This window comes from Cervus canadensis, chromosome 25 (genome assembly GCF_019320065.1).
Source record: "Cervus canadensis isolate Bull #8, Minnesota chromosome 25, ASM1932006v1, whole genome shotgun sequence".
Classification (NCBI taxonomy): domain Eukaryota; kingdom Metazoa; phylum Chordata; class Mammalia; order Artiodactyla; family Cervidae; genus Cervus; species Cervus canadensis.
In genome coordinates this window covers 3,571,094-3,592,834 of record NC_057410.1, presented here as the reverse complement: position 1 = coordinate 3,592,834, position 21,741 = coordinate 3,571,094, and the positions used below count along the sequence as shown (strand labels likewise).

Here is a 21,741-nt window from a genome sequence, read left to right as displayed (position 1 = left end):
TGTGAAGAATTTTTTTTGTACACTTCTTCTGTGTATTCTGCCACCTCCTTCCTAATATCTTCTGCTCCGTTAGTTAGGACCATTACCATTTCTGTCCTTTAATTGAGCCCATCTTTGCATGAAATGTTCCCTTGGTATCTCTAATTTTCTTGAAGAGATCTCTAGTCTTTCCCATTCTGTTGTTTTCCTCTATTTCTTTGCATTGATCGCTAAGGAAGGCTTTCTTGTCTCTCCTTGCTATTCTTTGGAACTCTGCATTCAAATGGAAATATCTTTCCTTCTCGCTTCCCTTATAACACCATACACAAAAATAAAATGTCTAAATGTAAGACCAAGAAACTATAAAACTCCTAGTGGAAAACATAGGCAAAACACTCTCTGACATAAATCACAGCAGGACCCACCTCCCAGAGTAATGGAAATAAAAGCAAAAATAAACAAATGGGACCTAATTAAACTTAAGAGCTTTTGCACAACTAAGGAAACTATAAGCAAGGTGAAAAGACATCCTGCAGAATCGGAGAAAATAATAGAAAATGAAGCAACTAACTAAGCATTAATCTCAAAAATACACAAGCAGCTCATGCAGCTGAATTCCAGAAAAATAAATGATCCAATCAAAAAATGGGCCAAAGAACTAAACAGACGTTTCTCCAAAGAAGACAAACAGATGGCTAACAAACACTGGAGAAGATGCTCAACATCACTCATTATCAGAGAAATGCAAATTAAAACCACAGTGAGGCACCATCTCACGCCAGTCAGGATGGCTGCTATCCAAAAGTCTACAAGCAATAAATGCTGGAGAGGGTGTGGAGAAAAGGGAACCCTCTTACACTGTTGGTGGGAATGCAAACAAGTATAGCCACTATGGAGAACAGTGTGAAAATTCCTTAAAAAATTGGAAATAGAACTCCCATATGACACAGCAATTCCACTGCTGGGCATACACACCCAGGAAACCAGAATTGAAAGACACGTATACCCCAATGTTCATCACAGCACTGTTTACAATAGCCAGGACATGGAAGCAACCTAGATGTCCATCAGCAGATGAATGGATAAGAAAGCTGTGGTACATATACACAATATGGAATATTATTCAGCTATGAAGAAGAATGCATTTGAATCAGTTCTAATGAGGTGGATGAAACTGGAGCCTATTACACAGAGTGAAGTAAGTCAGAAAGAAAAACACCAATACAGTATATTAATACATATATATAGAATTTAGAAAGATGGCAATGATGACGCTATATGTGAGACAGCAAAAGAGATACAGATGTAAAGAACAGACTTTCGGACTTTGTGAGAAAAGAAAAGGGTGGGATGATTTGAAAGAATAGCATTGAAACATGTATATTATCATATGTGAAACAGATCGCCAGTCCAGGTCCGATGCATGAGACAGGGTGCTCAGGGCTGCTGCACTGGGATGACCCAGAGGGATGGGATGGGGAGGGAAGTGAAAGGGTGTTCAGGATGGGGAACACATGTATACTCATGGCTGACTCATGTCATTGTGTGCAAAACCACTACAATATTGTAAAGCAATTAGCCTCCAATTAAAACAAATAAATAAATTTTAAAAAAAAAGAAAATTAGGAAGGCTGAAGGTGTGAAAGTGTCCCTGGTCATAGCATGGTGGCTGATTACATAGGCTGTAGGGGAACAGGTCAATTTTTCTGGCTTGCATCCTGATACTGCCACCTTTTGCCAATAACTCCTGTGGTAGTTGTGAAAATTAAATGAACTAATTTACAAATTAGCACACAGTAAGTGCTCAAAATGGGTATGATTGTGTTAGACAATCAAGTATTTACAAAGACTTTTTTTTTTTGGTAAGAACTTTTGCAGTTTGACCAATTCTAAATCTTATTATCATTTTCTCTGTGAGGACTTAAATTTCTCATCTGCAAACCTTCCCACTGTGTTGATTTTTCCTAAATCTCACTTGGCCAGCCCAGTTGGAAAGACATTACTGTATTTCTCAATAGGAGATGGTTGGCTTTCAAATATGGCATGTATTATATTTCTCAAGATCATTGGTATTTTATTATATCAAATCTACTACTTTCTATGATCTTAATATAGGGCAAACTGTCTAACTTTTCCAAATAGTCTCATCTTTGAAATGGGAACAATAGAATATCTATGACAGTTTTTGCACGAAATAAATATGAAAGTTACAGTGCATAACACAGAAGTACTCGATACATGTGGTTACCATAACTATTACTACCCTCATTGTATTTAGTCTTCTTAATCACATTCTTATTTACTTCTGATGTGACTGTGATGTCAGTCTTTAATCTGTGGAACTTTAAACAGAATATTCTGCAGTTGTTAATAAAATACTGATATATGCAAAAAAAGAAAAAAAAAGAGAATGTAATACAACAAGCTAAAGAAACAGCCATTTAAACCACAAGTTCTGACTTCATATCAATGAAAATCATTGACCATATTTAGACCAGAGTTTTCTTCTCAACTTTGACTACCTTTAATTACTAGAATCCAAGTTATAAATGTTTTTAGTCTTTTAATAACCTGAGCTTTCCATATTGTAGGATTAGACTGTCAAGAAAGTTAATCTTCTTTACATAGACAACATAAGAGGATATATAATTGTTCTATATTATTAGATAAAAAGTAAATGAAAAATTTTAAATGTATAAAACAGACTCCCAGTTCCCAATGTAAGGATCTTATAAGCTACCACTCTATCCAAAGAGTAAGTAAAAAGCTGAATATACTGAAAAATCAACAATCCTTCTAGGATCCATAAGAGAGGTGAGAATACAAGGCAAATTGTGAATTCACATGATCAGAAAGACATTCAAGTGAGTATAGAAAGAAACTCACTGGAGCAGAGTCATGAGCTAAAATGACCACAGGAACCAGTACCAGGGTAGGAAAACCAGGTCTGTAATTGACAAATTGCTGAAGCACAGTTTGGACAACTCTGGGAGATAAGAGCTGCAGGGGGATCCAGTCGTGGGTGAGCACTCACAGTTTGGAGAGATTTACATCCAGGAGCTCAACCAAGTTTCCACAATATATTAGAGAAAATTCCCTCATGCTTCTGAAGGGAAAGGAAAGCAGCCACAGCATTCTGCTCTTTACAAGGAGTGACCTCAGGGGAAACTAATTAACCAGAGACTAACCTGCTGGGGGTTATCAGAGCCCTAAACACCTGGGAGAGAGGTATTATTCAACTCCAGCCCACTCTAGCCAGCCTCTTTCACTTAGAAGGGTATCCTTCTAGAAAAATTAAAAACACTTGTGAGGTTCACAGTCCAGCGGCATAGGCTCCCTGAAAGACAGACCCCCGTGGCCCCACCTCACAGCCACGTTACTAAAGGCCTATTTACAGCAGTTTCTTTTCCCTGGTACATCATGTCTGACTATTAAAAAATTTACAACACATACCAAAGAGCAAAACTCACAATTTGAATATATTGAGCAAGCATCAAAATCAGACAAGGTAAGGATGTTGGAATTATCAGGCCAGGAATTTAAAACAATTATGATTAAAATGCAAAGGACTCTAGTAGGTAAAATAGACAACATGCAAGAACAGATGGACAACATAAGCTGAGAAAAGGAAATCCTAAGAAAGACCAAAAAGAAATGCTAGAGATTGAAAACAAAATGAAGAATGCCTTTGTTGGGTTTACTCAAGTGAATTGGAATGAAAGTTATTCAGTCGTGTCCAACTCTTTGCGACCTCATGGACTATACAGGCCATGAAATTCTCCAGGCCAGAATACTGGAGTGAGTAACCATTCCCTTCTCCAGGGGATCCTCCCAACCCAGGGATCGAACCCAGGTCTCCCACATTGCAGGCGGATTCTTTACCCGTTGAGCTACAAGGGTTGGGTTTACTAGTAAACAAGATACAGCTGGGGAAAGACTCAACTTGAAGGCCCTTCAGTAGAAACCTCCAAAACAGAAAAGCAAAGAGAAGAAAGGACTGAAAATCACAGAACTTAGGATCCAATGGCTGCGGGGGCAATTTAAAGAGGTGTGACTTACATTTAACGAGTATACCAGATGGAGAAAGAAGAGAATAGAAAAAATATTTGAAAAAATAATGGCTGGTAATTTCCCCCAAGTTAAGGTCAGATACCAAACTATGGATCCAGGAATTTCCAAGAACAACAAACGGAATAAATGGGAAAAAAAAAAAAAAAACCTACACCTAGGCATAATCATTTTCAAATTACAAAAAAAAAAAATTGAAAATAAAGAAAATTTCTTAAAAGAAGCCAGAGGAGGGTGAAAACATTTTACCTATACAGCAACAAAGGTAAGAGTTACATCCAGATTCTTTTCAGAAACCATGCAAAAAAGAAGAGAATGTAGTCAAATATTTAAAGTGTGGAGAGAAAAAAAGCTACCAACTAAAATTCTTTACTCAATGAAGCTATTCTCCAAATAACTTCAATGTGAAAGAGAAATACTTTCTCAGACAAATAAAAGTTGAGAAAATGTGTTGCCAGTAGACCTGCCTTGCAAAAATTTTAAAGTTCTTTAGAGAGAAGAAATTATTATGTCAGAAACTCAATCTACATAAAGAAAGCAAGAGCATCAAAGAAGGATTAAGTGAAAATTAGGTCAAGCTTTTATTTTTCTTATTCTTAATTCATCTAACAGATAACAGTTTTCTCAAAATAATAATAGTTACAATGGATTCAATAATCAATGCTTATGAATATATCATACATCTACATACACATCTATGCATATGTATGCTTATATATTAGTGAAATAAATGGCAACAAATGACACAAGGGATAAGAAGGAGGAATTAGGAATATTTTGTTATAAGGTACTCACACTGTCAGTGAAGTGGTATTGTGGTATTTAAAAGTAGACTTGTATTCATTGTAAATGTGTACTGTAAACTCTAGAATAACCACTAAAATATTAAAGAACAGAATATAACTGATGAGCTAAAAAAAGAGAAAATGGAATCAATTAAAATGACAAAGGCAGAAAAAGAGGAGAAGATGAAATAAGGACAAAAAGGGCAACAAATAAAACATAGCAACAAATATGGTAGATATTCATCCAAATGTAACAATAATCATTTTGAATGTCAGTGGTCTACATGTGCCAGTCAAAAGACCGAGATTGCCAGGATGGATCAAGAGACTTGACCCAACTGTATGTTGTCACAAGAAACTCACTTTAAATTTTGTTGTTCAGTTGCTAAGTCATGTCCAACTCTTTGCGATCCCATGAACTGTAGCACACCAGCGTTCCCTGTCCTTCACTATCACACTCATGTCCATTGAGTATATGGTGCCATCCAACCATTTCATCTTCTACCACCCCCTTCTCCTCTTGCCCTCAATCTTTCCCAGCATCAGGGTCTTTTCAAGTGAGTTGGTTCTTCAAGTCAAGTGGTCAAAGTATTGGAGCTTCAGCTTCAGCATCAGTCCTTCCAATGAATATTCAGGGTTGGTTTCCTTTAGGATTGAGTAGTTTAATCTACTTGCTGTCCAAGGGACCCTCAAGAGTCTTCTCCAGAACCTCAGTTTGAAAGCATCAATTCTAGAACCATAAAAATTAAAAGTAAGTGGCTGGAGAAAACCTACCATGCTGACGTTGATCAAAATAAAGCAAGAGTAGCTATATTAATTATAGACAAGCAGGCTTTGAAGCAAGGAAAATTATCAGAGGTAAAGAGGAGCATATCAATATTCACCTAGTTTTTTCTCCTGTAGCTCTCTATTCTGTTACACCCATCTACTTGTCTATTATTTTCCTAATAGCACAGTGTCTTGATTACTGTAGGGCTTTCCTGATATGCAGAGTACATCATGAGAAATGCTGGGATGGAGGAAGCGCAAGCTGGAATCAAGATTGCTGGGAGAAATATCAATAACCTCAGATATGCAGATGATACCACCCTTATGACAGAAAGTGAAGAAGAACTAAAGAGCCTCTTGATGAAAGTGAAAGAAGAGAGTGAAAAAGTTGGCTTAAAGCTCAACATTCAGAAAACTAAGATCATGGCATCTGGTCCCATCACTTCATGGCAAATAGATGGGGAAACAGTGGAAACAGTGGCTGACTTTATTTTTCTGGGCTCCAAAATCAATGCAGATGGTGATTGCAGCCATGAAATTAAAAGACGCTTGCTCCTTGGAAGGAAAGTTATGACCAATTTAGACAGCATATTAAAAAGCAGAGACATTATTTTGCCTACAAAGGTCCGTCTTGTCAAGGCTATAGTTTTTCCAGTGGTCATGTATGGATGTGAGAGTTGGACTACAAAGAAAGCTGAGTGCAGAAGAATTGATGCTTTTGAACTGTGGTGTTGGAGAAGACTCTTGAGAGTCCCTCGGACTGCAAGGAGATCCAATCAGTCCATCCTAAAGGAGATTAGTCCTGGGTGTTCATTGGAGGGGCTGATGTTGAAGCTGAAACTCCAATACTTTGGCCACCGGATGTGGAGAGCTGACTCATTTGAAAAGACCGTGATGCTGGGAGGGATTGAGGGCAGGAGGAGAAGGGGACAACAGGGGATGAGATGGTTGGATGGCATCACCGACACAATGACATGGGTTTGGGTGGACTCCAGGAGTTGATGATGGACAGGGAGGCCTGGCGTGCTGCGGTTCATGGGGTCACAAAGAGTCAGACACGACTGAGCGACTGAACTGAACTGAACTGAACTCCCTGCTAGCTCAGCTGGTAAAGAATCCACCTGCAATGCAGGAGACCCCCATTCAGTTCCTGGATCAGGAAGATCCCCTGGAGAAGGGACAGGCTACCCACACCAGTATTCTTGAGCTTCCCTTGTGGCTCAGCTGGTAAAGAATCTGCCTGCAATGTGGGAGACCTGGGTTTGACCCCTGGGTTGGGAAGATCCCCTAGAGAAGGGAAAAGCTACCCACTCTAGTATTCTTGCCTGGAGAATCCCATGGACTGTATAGTCCATGGGTCACAAAGAGTAGAACATGACTGAATGACTTTCATTTCATTTCACTTGACTACTGTAGCTTTATACTAAGTCTTGAAGATGGATAGTATAGGGTTACTCCTTCAACTTTATATTGCTTCTTCAACGCTGTGTTGGCTATCCTTGGTCTTTTATCTCTCCACATAAACTTCAAAATCAAATTGTCAATATAAACAAAATAACTTGCTGGGATTTTGACTGGGACTGCATTCAGTCAATAGAGCAACTTCGGAAGAACTGACACCTTAACACTATTGAGTCTTCCTATCCATGGACATGGAATCTCTCCATTTATTTAGTTCTTTTAAAATTTTCTCTACCAGAGGTCTGTACTTTACCTCATATAGATCTTGTAAATATTTCGTTAGATTTATACCTAAGTATAAATACTTTCACTTTTGAAGGTAATTTGGCAGTTTCTATAAAACTAACATACTCTTACCATACAATCCAGCAATCAGGCTCCTTGGTGTTTATCCAGAGAAGTTGAAAACTGTATCCACACAAAGTCTGCACACAGATGTCTATAGCATCTTGGTTCAGGATTGCCAAAACCTGGAAGCAACCAAGATATCTGTCAGTAGGTAAATGAATAAATAAACCTGCACATTCAGATGATGGAGCATTATACATTGCTAAGAAGAAAGGAGCTGTGGAGTCATGAAAAGACATAGAGGGAAAAAATACTAAGTGGAAGAAGCCAATCTGAAAAGGCTGCCTACGGTATGCTTTCAATTATATTACATTTTGGAAAAGGCAAAATATGGGGACCATAAAAAGAAAGTTGCGTCAAGGGAAGGAGAGTGGGATGAATAGATGGAGCACAGAGAAACTTTAGGGCAGTAAAAATAATCTATATGATATTATAATTATGGATACATAGCATTATACACTTGTCCTAACCTATGAAATGTATAACACCAAGAACGAACCCTAATGTAAACTGTGGACTTTAGTTTATTGTAATTTGTAAATGTAGATTCATAAGTAGTAACAAATGTACCACTCCCCGTGTAAGTGATGTTGATGACAGGGGAGTTATGCCCACATATGTGTGCTTAGGAGAGGCAGGTTAAACAAGAAATTCTTGTACCTTTCCCATAATTTTGCAGTGAATCTTAAAACTGCTCTAAATTTTTAAAAAATTCTTTAAACATAAGGTATAAGAAAACAAGAGGAATCTTTATTTCTAAATATTTAGGTGGAAATTCTAGGGTAATGTCCATTCAGTGTTTATTTACAATAAAAGCATTTAAGCAAATTTATGTAATTATTATTAGGGAAATGAGACATTCTTTGACATTTTTCCTTTCACATTTACTTTGAATCTGCCTTTCATAAGAATCCATTTTTTGTTCATATTCTCCTCCTATCCCACATCCAGTAGGTGGCACTCTTTCTTCTGCACTGAGAACTAAGTAAGCGCGGATGAATGAATGAAAGCAAACTCCAGCACCCTAAAATGCATTTTCAGCTAAATGGCAAAGTGAATCTGAGTTTGCAAACCCAGCAGATATTTTAAACTGAAAGCTAAAGCACCTTTGTTGTTGACAATGATCTAGGTCACTGGGACACCCGGGACATGGAATAAGTGGGTTGTCTGATCTGTCAGGAAATTATTGCGGGGCTCTGCGGTGCTTCAATGCCTCAGGCCACAGGACACATTTGTAGCTGATCTGGGAGTAAGTTCAAGAATCAAGATGACACCAAAGTATAAATTTTTTCATCAAATCTCTATTGAAGTCATAAGAAAATGTGATATAAGCTTTTCATCTTTTTTTTAATTTTTAATGTCATAGGGATTTGATAATAAGAACAACAATGGTAAATATATAATATAAAGAAATAAAAAGCAACAAAGATTAACTGCCACATATTGCCTCTTGAAGTGTTTAAAGCACATTTATCTCATACTGAGAGATGATATTCAATTTTTCAAAGTGTTAGCAAGTAACGTTAATAATACTTGAAATACTTACATTTTGTTCTATTCTTCCAATCTGAAAGAAGCCAACATTCCACTCTTCTCCTTTCTCAATATTTTCTTTGTTTATGCCTACCTCAGCCTGGCTGGGTTTTAGTTTATCCTTTGGAAGAAGAGATGTATATTTATTTCTACCTTTGTAAGGGTTACGTTTTCTTTTTTCCTTAACACCCCAGTTTTCATATTTGTTTCATTGTGTCTATCTCATTCCTAAAACATTCTTTCTGGAATAAGATAAGGTAAAAATCAATAAATCAACCATTGGGGATAGACCGCCTACCAGACTTTAATTCCCAACACATCGATCACACAAATCCTTGTCTTCGTGTAGTTAGTTTTTTATTATCATTCACTAGACCATGACTGTGAGTGCCCCCAGGCAAGAGACATGTTTTATTCATCTTTATTCTTTCTGCAAGGCCTAGCACAAGACTAACACATGGTAGGAATTCACGCAACGTTTACTTAATGGTTGAGCAAAACAATAAATTAATTAAATCAAATTCATTTTTCTTTAAGTTCATGCCACATAGACCTTCTAACATTATTCTCATTACATATAGAATTTATTTGCATACATCAGTGATGACATTCCTAGTGTTTGTTTTATTAATTCTCAAATTTTCCAGTATAACAAGACCTTATGTTTTTAAATTTTTTTATAGCCCAACCCTACAACATTTTTAAAAATCCACCAAGTATATGTATGCTTCCTATTCAATTTATGATGCCTCATGTTCTCTCTGTTCATATACCGGCCCCAAGTGGTTGCCAGAAGAAGAAAGTAGACAAAGTAAACAGGAATCTAGTCTATTGCATATATAAATAGCCATACTCTGGAGGACATTCCATGATTCCAGACCAAGTTCCCAAATTATGCAGTAAGTTAGAAGTTCAGATAAAACTTTTGTTAATACAAAACTGAATTTTTAAAGCTGCTTTCTAAATGGCCATAGAAAATCAGTATTATTACGAGTTTGAGAACCAACTACCTTTCTGATATTGCATTTCTAAGTTTTCACAGAGAAATAGAATTAATCCGTCTGCTTTAACCTTAAAATTGCCTTTCCGTAAGTTTAAGTGAAGTCACTCAGTTGTGTCCAACTCTTTGCAACCCCATGGACTGTAGTCTGCCAAGCTCCTCCGTCCATGAGATTTTCCAGGCAAGATACTGAGGTGGGTTGCCATTTCCTTCTCCAGGGGGTCTTCCCGACCCAGGGATAGAACTTGGGTCTCTCCCATTGCAGCAGAGACTCTTTCCTGTCCGTCTTGCCACATGGTAATTGAGTAGCTCAGACAGAAAATAAACCAATTGTGAAAGTATGGCTTCATTTTCTAATATTCACAATCTTTCACAAATATTGTTATTATAAAGTGCAGCACATTGAAAATCTAATTTACAGTGTGGTTTGCATTTTAGGGTTTTAATTATAATAGGTAGAAATAGACTTCAATCTTTTTTTAAGCCAGTGTGACCCAAACTGAGGCAAAAGACAGCAGAAGCAATCCCAACTATTATGATACTGCCACATGGGTTAGATTTTAAAACTCAACCTAGAGCTATTTCAAGTACAAAGGTGTGTTTATAGAAAACTGTAACACAAAATGTTACTTTTTGGTAGCTAAGGCAAGTCTCAATACTATCACAGACACTTTTTCTGGGACTTTCCTCCATAATCAACCCTCACAGCTAGTTTACATGCAGCCCCCAGCAACCTGTCTGGTCACTTTTCCAGACATGATGACATCTTCACCAACCTCCTTATCAGTATCATAACAATAGCTATATATTTTGCAGTAACTGTATTCATTACTTAGAGCACAATTAAAGGGGTAATTGGGAGATTTCATTACTTATATTTTACTTTGATTAAATACTTGGAGATCGGCTGAACAATAATTTAAGTAATAGAAAAGATCTGAAACTATGCCAGTCAAACCTGTGAATTGTTCCTATTGTTTATTCTAACTGATTGCTTTTGCTTGTGGAGAATTCCCACTTCCAGCATAAGAATAAAGATGATGCTAAGAAATATTAGTTCAATATCTTTTGCCCAGTTTTATAGAAAATATTGGCTGGAAATATATATTTTTTACCCACTTCTGCATAAATGATCTGATAAGAAAATGTTTTCATATTGAGGAAAATAAATTTAAGAGTGTTGGTTAAGAGATGAGGCTTAAATAATTTATCTTTATTCTTTATATAATCCAACTAATATAAAAGTAAATGTATTTTTAAAAGAGTATAAATCCAGAAGGACAAGGAAAATGAGATCATATGTAACAGGAGAAGGTGATAACATTTGTCAGCAATCTTTTGTCAATGAGAAAGTGATGCTTTAGTGGGATGGAGGGAACTTAGAAAACTTAAGCCCATGAGAGGCAGACCTCATTTTATTAGGCTTCCCTTTATTGCACTTGGCAGATATTGTGGGTGTTCTTTCAACTGAATGTGGCAACCCTTAGTGGTCCAGTGGTCAGGGCTCCCTGCCGCCACTGCAAGGGGCGTGGTCTTGATCTCTAGTTGGGGAACTAAGATCGTGCATGCCATTCAAATAAAAAATTAAAAAATACAATAAATAAATGAATATGGTATCTCACTTAACATCATAACCTTGTGAAATACACACCATAAAAAAAAGAAACAGAAGAAAATGGATTTAACATTATTCTGAAAATATTAATCCAAACTAGGTTAATTCCATCATACTTCAGGTACATAACTGCCTTTTTTGTTGAACTTCAGTTTTAAAAGCCCATAAACCACATATTAGTTCTGTTGCGTCTTAAGAAATAATATATATATAATCATAACTTCCTTTCAGTTTCTAATATACTAAGTGTTGGTTATTGTGTTTAAAAATACAATAAAGAAAAATATTCTTCTTTTCTTAAACAACTTTAAACACCATTAGCTCCATTTTCTGGGTTTTTATATGTGATACAATATGAGTAAAATAGAATAATTTCCAAATAATTATTGAATAATTGAATAGTATGATAATGTAATTTTCAGGAAATGATTCATTGTCAATTTATCTAAACTGAGGTCTCCTTGTTCTTTCTATCCTCTTTTAAATACTTTCTGCTTTTGAGTAACTATTTCAAGCTAATGTTATAAAAAAGATCTATTTTACACCACTTAATTTTAATTTCAACTTTATTTTCATTTTTTACTTTTATTTTAAATAATTCATTGTTAGTAGTTTGGAGGGAAATATCAGGTGTGAGATATTCATATAAGCTATCGGCCAAAATGAAGCTTTTGGATTATCTATGAATTCAGCCATCCATCCTTTCTTTCTCTGCAGTCTTTTCCTTTTTTTTTTTTCATCCTCATGGCTCCCAAATTGGGAATTTACTATAATAGGTATTGATGTTTATACAGCATCTTCCATCCTTATAAGAGTATGAGGATATATTTTCTCTTTATAGAGATGGATTGAATTCATCTTTTTGAATTATCAAGCAAAGGCTATTCCAAAACCATAGGCTCTTTGCAGACTTCTTACAATAACCCTTATTATTCATAGAATCACAAGCCTCAAAAACCAGGAGAACTCACATTGACCCTGTTATTACCACTAGATAGAAACAGTGGTCTTTTGCACTGAAGTGCTCCCCCCAAAGAAACCATCATAAAACAAAGAAATATACACAGTTTACCTAACAGATTTAGCCTGAGTATGCAAAAGAAGGGAAGATTCTAATTTCCTGTGGGTAGAAGAATAAATTGGTCTCAGGAAATTTGGTAACATGTATAATACCCAAACTATATACATAACATTTATATTATACTGCTGCTTATAAAAGCAAAAAATGGAAACAAAATGTTTATTTAAACAGTTATAAGTAAACTGTAATACATATAAGCAATGGAATAATATGTTATAATTAAAATTAAAAGGCAGATCTATATTCACTCTTGTGAAAGGACATTCACAATATATTGATAAATAAAGATGTCAAGAAAGATGGGATTTTATTCTGAAAATATATATACCAAAATCTTAGCATTGATATACTGGGTATTGATAGTTCATGTAATTTTAGCTTTATCTAACTTTTTTAAAATTTATGCCTAAAAAAATAAAAAATAAAATAAAATTGATGCCTAAAAGTATCATTTTTCATTTTAATAATTTAACAAAGAAAAATTATATGCTATAAAAATGAAATTTCTTAGTGAAATTTCAAGTTCTCATGAAGTTCTGATAATTGTGATACATCTCATAAAGCCATGCTAATAACAAAGCAAAATCATATGCTTTTTAAAAATTGCTAATGATTTTACAACCATTTTAACAAATAATGCTGATATATTTATTTGTCAGTGAAAGCAAAAATCCCATTGATATGATCTTATCCTTTGTTATTGAAAAGCTTACAGGTGCAGTGATTAAATACAGGAGCACAGAGAGAATTCCCTGAATTATTTTTTCCATCCTACTTCTTAAAGACAACAAACCTCTAGTTCCCACCATTTAGAGTATACCACATTTATTGCCTTGTTTTACTAGCTGACTTCTCATGGACATGAACAGGTTTATAATAACCTTAAATTGAGCTCCTTAAAATCTGAATCCTATTTAGCTGCAGTATCATGCTATTTAAATGACTTTGAAGCTTTCATTGTATAAATACCAAAAATAAAAATGGATTACAGTTATTCTTGGATATTTGAAGAGCTGCCAGAAACTAAAGGAAGCCAACTATGTCTGGACCGTTTTGAGACCCGTGACTTTTGGTCTTTTGTTTGTTTGTAGGTTAAGTTGAGAACATAATGAAACCGATGGACCTTCTTCCCAGAAAAGTGTTCTTAGGCACATTTAAAAATTATTTTTATATACAATATCAAGTGTTCACAGAGTTCCCCAAAGCACATGTTTTTAATGGATAGATTAGAATTAGTGGGTGAAACGAGAAGAGAAGCTGAATTCATTTCTTTATTAGAAGAAGTTCCTAACAAAGTAGAAGCTTCCAACAATGTGCATTGCTTCATTAGGTACTCAGTAAGGATGGCTAAGTGTATTTGGGAATCACATTGACTGAAATAGCATAGAAGGAATTCCAACCTCCAAACTGAAGTTTGGCAAGATGATCCCAGGCAGTAGTTTAATTCTAACATTTTATTATGAGATTTAAATAAGGTTAGTGTATTTAATCCAATAGATAGGCTTTAAGAACATGACATGACTCAGCTGGCAAAGAATTAGCCTGCAGTGCAGGAGACACGGGAGATGCAATTTTGATCCCTGGGTCGGGAAGATCCCCTGGAAAAGACAATGGCTACCCAATTCAATATTCTTGCCTGGAAATTCCCATGGGCAGACGAGCCTGGTGGGCTACAGTCCATGGGGTTGCAAACAGTCAGACACGACTGAGCATGATGCACAAGAACATAAAAGGACTTAACATATGTCCAGCTGCACTGCTTTCTGCCACTCTTCATTTTCTCATCACTAGGGCAGTACAAGTGTTTGGTATTGTCTCTCTTGGTCCTTCTTAGGATTTCTGTTTCAAAATGGTCGTCTGACCATAAGCGTATATCTCTTTTCATCCCTGCTGCTGCTGCTGCTGCTGAGTCGCTTCAGTCGTGTCCGACCCTGTGCGACCCCATAGACGGCAGCCCACCAGGCTTCCCCGTCCCTGGGATTCTCCAGGCAAGAACACTGGAGTGGGTTGCCATTTCCTTTTCCAATGCATGAGTGTGAAAAGTGAGAGTGAAGTCGCTCAGTCGTGTCCGACTCTTAGCGACCCCATGGACTGCAGCCTACCAGGCTCCTCCGTCCATGGGATTTTCCAGGCAAGAATACTGGAGTGGCAATTCCAGAAAAATAAATGACCCAATCAAAAAATGGGCCAGAGAACTAAACAGACATTTCTCCAAAGAAGACATACAGATGGCTAACAAACACATGAAAAGGTGCTCAACATCACTCATTATTAGAGAAATGCAAATCAAAACCACAATGAGGTACCATCACACACCAGTCAGGATGGCTGCTATCCAAAAGTCTACAAGCAATAAATGCTGGAGAGGGTGTGGAGAAAAGGGAACCCTCTTACACTGTTGGTGGGAATGCAAACTAGTACAGCCACTATGGAAAACAGTGTGGAGATTCCTTAAAAAACTGGAAATAGAATTGCCATATGACCCAGCAATCCCACTTCTGGGCATACACACTGAGGAAACCAGATCTGAAAGAGACACGTGCACCCCAATGTTCATCGCAGCACTGTTTATAATAGCCAGGACATGGAAGCAACCTAGATGCCCATCAGCAGATGAATGGATAAGGAAGCTGTGGTACATATACACCATGGAATATTACTCAGCTGTTAAAAAGAATTCATTTGAACCAGTCCTAATGAGATGGATGAAACTGGAGCCCTTTATACAGAGTGAAGTAAGCCAGAAAGATAAAGAACATTACAGCATACTAATACATATATATGGAATTTAGAAAGATGGTAACGATAACCCTATATGCAAAACAGAAAAAGAGACACAGAAATACAGAACAGACTTTTGAACTCTGTGGGAGAAGGTGAGGGTGGGATGTTTCAAAAGAACAGCATGTATACTATCTATGGTGAAACAGATCACCAGCCCAGGTGGGATGCATGAGACAAGTGCTCGGGCCTGGTACACTGGGAAGACCCAGAGGAATCGGGTGGAGAGGGAGGTGGGGAGGGGGGATCGGGATGGGGAATAAGTGTAAATCTATGGCTGATTCATATCAATGTATGACAAAACCCACTGAAATGTTGTGAAGTAATTAGCCTCCAACTAATAAAAAAATTTAAAAAAAAGAAAAAAAAGAATACTGGAGTGGGGTGCCATTGCCTTCTCCGCTTTTCATCCCTACAACCTCCTAAATTGATAGCTTAGAAAATAAAGAGGTATACACTTCACAGCTCTGAAGAAATAGACGAAGATGCCATCAACAGACAAAACACTCATGTATTTTAGAAGATGACAAAAGGGAAAAGGATGAGGAATGGCAGAAGCTATAGACTGGGATGAGTGGAAAGATCTCTGTAGGCAACAGGATTAAGAAGAGATTTAACTTGCTCTAGGAGACTCTGAAATGATGTTGACCCAGAGACCCTGAGGTGAGCAGACAGTAGAAGTCTCCCACAACCACTTGTCATACCTGTTGCCAGACTCAGCAGTGGACAGAAAGCACATTTCATCTCTCTAAAAAAATGGCATCATACATCTCTGGATCATAAGCACATTTTAAATGTAAAACTATAGAATAAAACTCTCCTTATTCTGGCATTTGGAGGCTTTTCTACTTTAATGGTTACTCACATCCACTCCTGTAATATGAAGTCCGCTGAACTTTTTATACACACAGATCTTCCTATTTTACTCCCTTCTTAAATGTGAGCTTAAAACCAGTCTTCAACACAAATTGGAAGATATATGCAACATGACAGAGGAAAATCAGTAGAAATACATAATTTGTATACCATGATGATGAGAGTTTGTTTAAAATCAAGTATTGTTTTCAGAGAGACTAAATAAGATATAATACACTGAAAACAAGATTCGTATGTTGTGAAAAAAATCCATGAACAACAACAACAAAAAATCCATGAACAAAAATTAGCTTCTAGAAATTAAAAAAAGTTGGAATAATTCATTAATTGAAAGATGAAAGAATATTTTAAAAAATCTAGGATATATAGAAAGGTAGAAGGTCCTAGTTAGACTCTATAACATCTGACTAAAATATAATTGCCCCAAAGAACAAAAGGGTAAAAATTGTAAAGTACAAGGCAAGTTTAACAATTATTTTTTAATTTAAAAAAAAAAAAGTTCACAGCTAAAGTCCCCAGTGCTCAGGAATTATGCTAGACATTGGTAAGCACCTGAATAAGGCTGTTTCCTTTGTAAAGTAAAAACACAAATGAAGTTGTGATCAACTCTATTCTGGAGTTTTTAGAAGTCACCGAGTAACATATACGAAGAGTACTAGGTCTAATATGTCTGAGAATTCAGTATTAGAGGAAGTAAAATTGAGCAGAAAGAGAGAGCAGCACACGCAAGTTTCTGGTGTGAACAAATGAAAACTCCCTGCCGCTCTGTGGCGATCACGACACTATGAATGAGCACCAGCTCGTCAGAACACACACAGCAATCCACCAGGACCGCCACCAGCTCTACACAGCTGGGAGGACTCACCTGGCCGATGCCACTCCCGCTGGTACGGACAACGGAGGCTGAGTTCCTTGGTTTAATTATTTCCAGTTTCAGCTGTTTGGTGTCCAAACCACAGTCTTTAAAATGAGCAAATATGATCTGGGGAAAATAAAAGAAGGAATGCTAGATTGAAAAAGATAACAAAACAGATGAGGTAGCTTTGCTTTTTAAGGAATACAGTCTTATAAAGTGAGAAGACCAAATATTCTTTTAAAGAAAGAACATAAATGCCTACATGGTAATCTCTAATCTCTTTCATTGGTCTATAAATAGCCACCCTTTCTCCTCTAGAATCTATCCTCTATCTACCTATCTATGTGTGTATATACCTGTAAGTCCTCAATTTTAAACTCAAGAAAAGGCTTTGTATATTTTTACTCATAGGCTAAAAAATAACTGACTTTATTTTAAGGCAATGGATGCCTGATTTAGGGCTTCCCAAGCAGACTGGTGGCAAAGAACCCCCCTGCCAATGCAGGAGACATAAGAGATGCAGGTTCGATCCCTGGGTTGGGAAGATCCCCTGGAGGAGGAGATGACAACCCACAGCGGTATTCTTGCCCAGAGAACTCCATGGACAGAGGAGCCTGGTGGGCTACAGTCCATAGTGTAGCAAAGAGTCCACAGCGTCGCAAAGAGTCGGACACGAATGAGCATCTTAGCATGCACCATGCATGCCTGATGTACCTTTCAGGGGAGGTTTTGATAATAGGGTTGCAGGGTTTCATGGACACCAGAGGAGGCAAAAGAAGAGGGCTAGAAAAGGTGCTATAAGCAAAGATTTATTAAAAGTCCACCATGGCTCCGGTACTATACTCGACCCTGGAGATTCAGAGAGGAATTACTAAACTGATAAATAAGAGCCGTGAGAGTGGTAGGGCTTCCCTGACGGCTCGGATGGTAACGAACCCGCCCTCAGTGCAGGAGACCTGGGGCCGATCCCTGGGGTGGGAGGATCCCCTGGAGGAGGGCATGGCAACCCACTCCAGTATTCTTGCCTAGAGAATCCCCATGGACAGAGGAGCCTGGCGGGCTACAGTCCACGGGGTCACAAAGAGTCGGATATAACCGAGCGACTAAGCACAGCACAGTTGATTGTCTATTTGGGGGGTGGGGTGCTTCCCTGGTAGCTCGGTCAGTAAAGAATCTGCTTGCAGTGCAGGTGACCAAGGTTTAATCCCGGTGTCAGGAAGCTGCCCTTGAGAAGGAAATGGCAAACCACTCCAGTATTCTTGCCTGGAAAATCCCATGGATAGAGGAGCCTAGTGGACTACAGTCCATGGAGTCACAAAGAGTCGGACCCGACTCTGTGTGATCCCATGGCCTATAAAGTCCGTGCATTCCCCAAGCCAGAATACTGGAGTGGGTAGCTATTCCCTTCTCCGGGGGATCTTTCCAACCCAGGGATTGAACACAGGTCTCCTGCATTGCAGGCGGATTCTTTACCAGTTAGCCACAAGGGAGGCCCAATGAGAGTGATGGAATAAACAGAAAAAATTAGTCTCAATTGAAACAAAACTCAACCCTATCGGAATCTTCAAATTTGATTACCATAGGCTACAAAAGAGGGAGAATGTTATTTCCAGCTCTCTCACCTGAGAGCTGGAAAAATATGTTATGCTCAATTGACTTTGAAGGAATTAATTAACTGAGAAATTATGACGTTTATGTTCCAACTAAGTTTAAAGGGTAGTAAATTCACAATAGGCAACTTGGTTTTCAGATTTTATGTCACAAATATTTTTTTTCTTCAAAAGTGAGGATGTTTTCAAAAGTTAAAAATCGCAGATATTTTTAAGATTTGTTGCTTGTCTCTGTTTCCGTTGATAGAATCTCAGTCATAGCAAATGCAATTCATTTCAGTTCAGGAAATTTCATTTTCAATAAGTGACTTATTAGACGTTTTCAGTTAAAGAAGTGATAAACTGAGTTATGGGATCAAAAGTAACCATAAATTTCACATTCCTTATAAAACACACTCATTTAACTTAATGACCCCATTGATATATCCATAAAAGAAATGTGAGGCACACTCAGGGTGAGTTCCTACATCTTAAATTATAATTATTATTAAATCAGGCTTTTGGCTGAAATTTGTGAAAATATCAATTATTTGGGAAGAAAAGAATTGATCCTTCATGCAGTGTTTTCCAGTGTCTTCATCACTATCTTCTACACAAACCACTAGAGGGCAAGACAGTCTAACATATTAGAGCAGATCTAATTTCATCCAACAGAGGGCAGTCATGCATACACCAGGCAAAGAAATCAGTATATTACGTTACATTTCAGCTATTACCATCTGCCATTTCCTTTCGGAATTATAAGAGGAAAGAGAAGATAGAAAGAAAGAAAGAGGGAAGAACACAACCCTCCCAATAAACATGCCATTGGCCAACACTGCTAATTGAAAAAACAATTGAATAAACAATTCACTTTTTCTTAGATTTAAATAATTTAACTTGGAAGTGAAAAAACCACCAGTTAGAAGAGAAATCTTAAAAAAAGGAAATGAGAAAACATGCGAAAACCATTTCCAAGCAAAGGCAACAAGCATTAACAGCTTTATTTTTGTGTACAAACACAATATCAAGTTACCTTTAGAGGCCAAGTAGTGAATTAGCAACATAAGTAATTCTTTATCAAACAAAAACTAAAGAAAGGCTATAAGTAAGGAGACAGAGAGGATTAGCCATTTCTCACAAAACCTCTTGAGGAAGAAACCTAGGTTACTGGGAAAGGAGAGCACTCAGGAAGCCTGTGATTCATCCTTGACTCCTCTCCGTTGGCGGTGTGACAGCTGGTAGGCTGGCCAATCCGCACAGCAGTGCAGTTGCCTCACATGCAAAGTGGTGGAGGTTGAAACATGAATGACTTCCAGATCCGATGGGTCTCAGAAACCTTGCTCTGCTAGTCTCTGGAGCTCCGGCACTTCAGTTGTGTCTGACTCTGCGACCCCACGGACTGCAGCCCACCAGGCTCCTCCGTTCATGGGATTTTCTCAGCAAGCATACTGGAGTGGGTTGCCAGGCCCTCCTCCAGAGGATCTTCCCGACCCAGAGATAGAACCGGAGACTCCTGCGTCTCCTGCAGTGTAGGCGGATTGTTTACTGCTGAGCCACTGGGGAACCTACTAAATGAGAACTGAATATCCAGAAAGGAAGTTCAACAACATATATGCGTATATATATATGTATACCTTAAATACTAATAAGTATACATTACATTTGCATTTCTATTATATATGCAAAATGTACACGTGTGTGCAATTCTAGGCAATTCTGATGATTTGTCATTATATGCATTGAGCTTTTAAATTCCATGAATTTGTCCTTATTTGTACATCACTAAGTTGGTATTTTAAGATATAAGATATTTTTCTGGCCAACACTTAAAAAAAAAAAAGAACAACAGAAACTCCATCACATTAAAAAAAATTGAACTCAGAAAAAAATCAATTTGGAGACCGTTTCCAAGAGTCCATTGATATCTCAGTATTTTTTTACTTCTCCTCAGAACTTTTTAACTGAGTACTTGTCATTAACGCTTTTGATATCACGTGGCAGCACTTGGTTATGAGCATAATGATGTTGATTTATTGTTGTTGGTGATGTTGTTATGGCTTGAATCTGTAATGGCTAATTGCCACAGGAATGACCTTGGTGTATATGTTCTGACTGTGGGGAATGTGGAGAAATTATGAATTATGAATGTCATCATCTTATGAATTATGATGTCATCAGCATAATTGATAGGCTTCCATCATAGCTCAGTTGGCAAAGAATCTGCCTGCAATGCAGGAGACCTGGGTTCAATCCCTGGGTGGGGAAGATCCCCCGGAGAAGGAAATGGGAACCCACTCCAGTATTCTTGCCTGGAGAATCCCATGGACAGAGGAGCCTGGTGGGCTTCAGTCCAGGGGGTTGCAAGAGTTGGACATGACTTAGAAACTAAACCACCACAGGATAACTGAAATTCTCCTTTAAGATAAGGCAAGAGAAACCAGACTGAACCTAACAGCAGCAATATTTGAAGAAAGAAGTGATTCATAAATTACGTTCTATGTAAAGCTTATCTTTTACAATCTCATTCCAAGTAGGGGGATTCACAAGTTTAACTTGAGATACATCAAGAAAACTTAAAGTCACTTAACTATCTAATTAAGCCTAGTGACAGAAGATGTAAAATGACTTCACTTCTGGTAGATGTATTATTTTTCTGGTACACAACTTGAGTGACCACTTGATGTCAATCTTTGTGTTATCTTAGTGCTCTGGGAAGCAGTATAGATTCTTGTGGGATTTTAACAAAGCAGCCGACATAGATGAGCTGCCTCACTACAAATGAGTGACTAAACCTTAGAATCAGAGGTGATAAGGAAGGACAATCAAGGTCAATGATAGTCTTTGCTGATCTCCTGCTTCAGTCACCACATTATTCTTCAACCAGATTCAATATAATCCTCCTTCAAAAATGGAAGTGTGTGTTCGTCACTCAGTCATGTCCAACTCTTTGCGGCCCCGTGGACTGTAACTGGCCACGCTCCTTTGTCCATGGAATTCT

General features: G+C 37.6%; 1 protein-coding gene across 6 annotated transcripts in view; it reads right to left on the bottom strand.

Annotated features, from left to right (window-relative positions):
- Window positions 1–21,741, bottom strand: part of LOC122427324 — a 438,851-nt gene that overhangs the window by 233,032 nt on the left and 184,078 nt on the right. For 5 of the 6 annotated variants that reach the window (XR_006265391.1, XM_043446718.1, XM_043446719.1 and 2 more), the window contains 3 exons: window positions 17,161–17,277; window positions 8,956–9,063; window positions 7,419–7,531 (listed from right to left, as the gene is read on the bottom strand). Coding sequence is in view for 5 of the 6 variants with exons in the window: in XM_043446718.1 (XP_043302653.1) it covers window positions 7,419–7,531; window positions 8,956–9,063; window positions 17,161–17,277 (338 nt within the window). In the remaining variant the exon portion in view is untranslated. Of the gene's footprint in view, window positions 1–4,788; window positions 4,959–7,418; window positions 7,532–8,955; window positions 9,064–17,160; window positions 17,278–21,741 lie in introns of those variants that run through there. The other variant, XM_043446721.1, reaches the window with a different exon arrangement.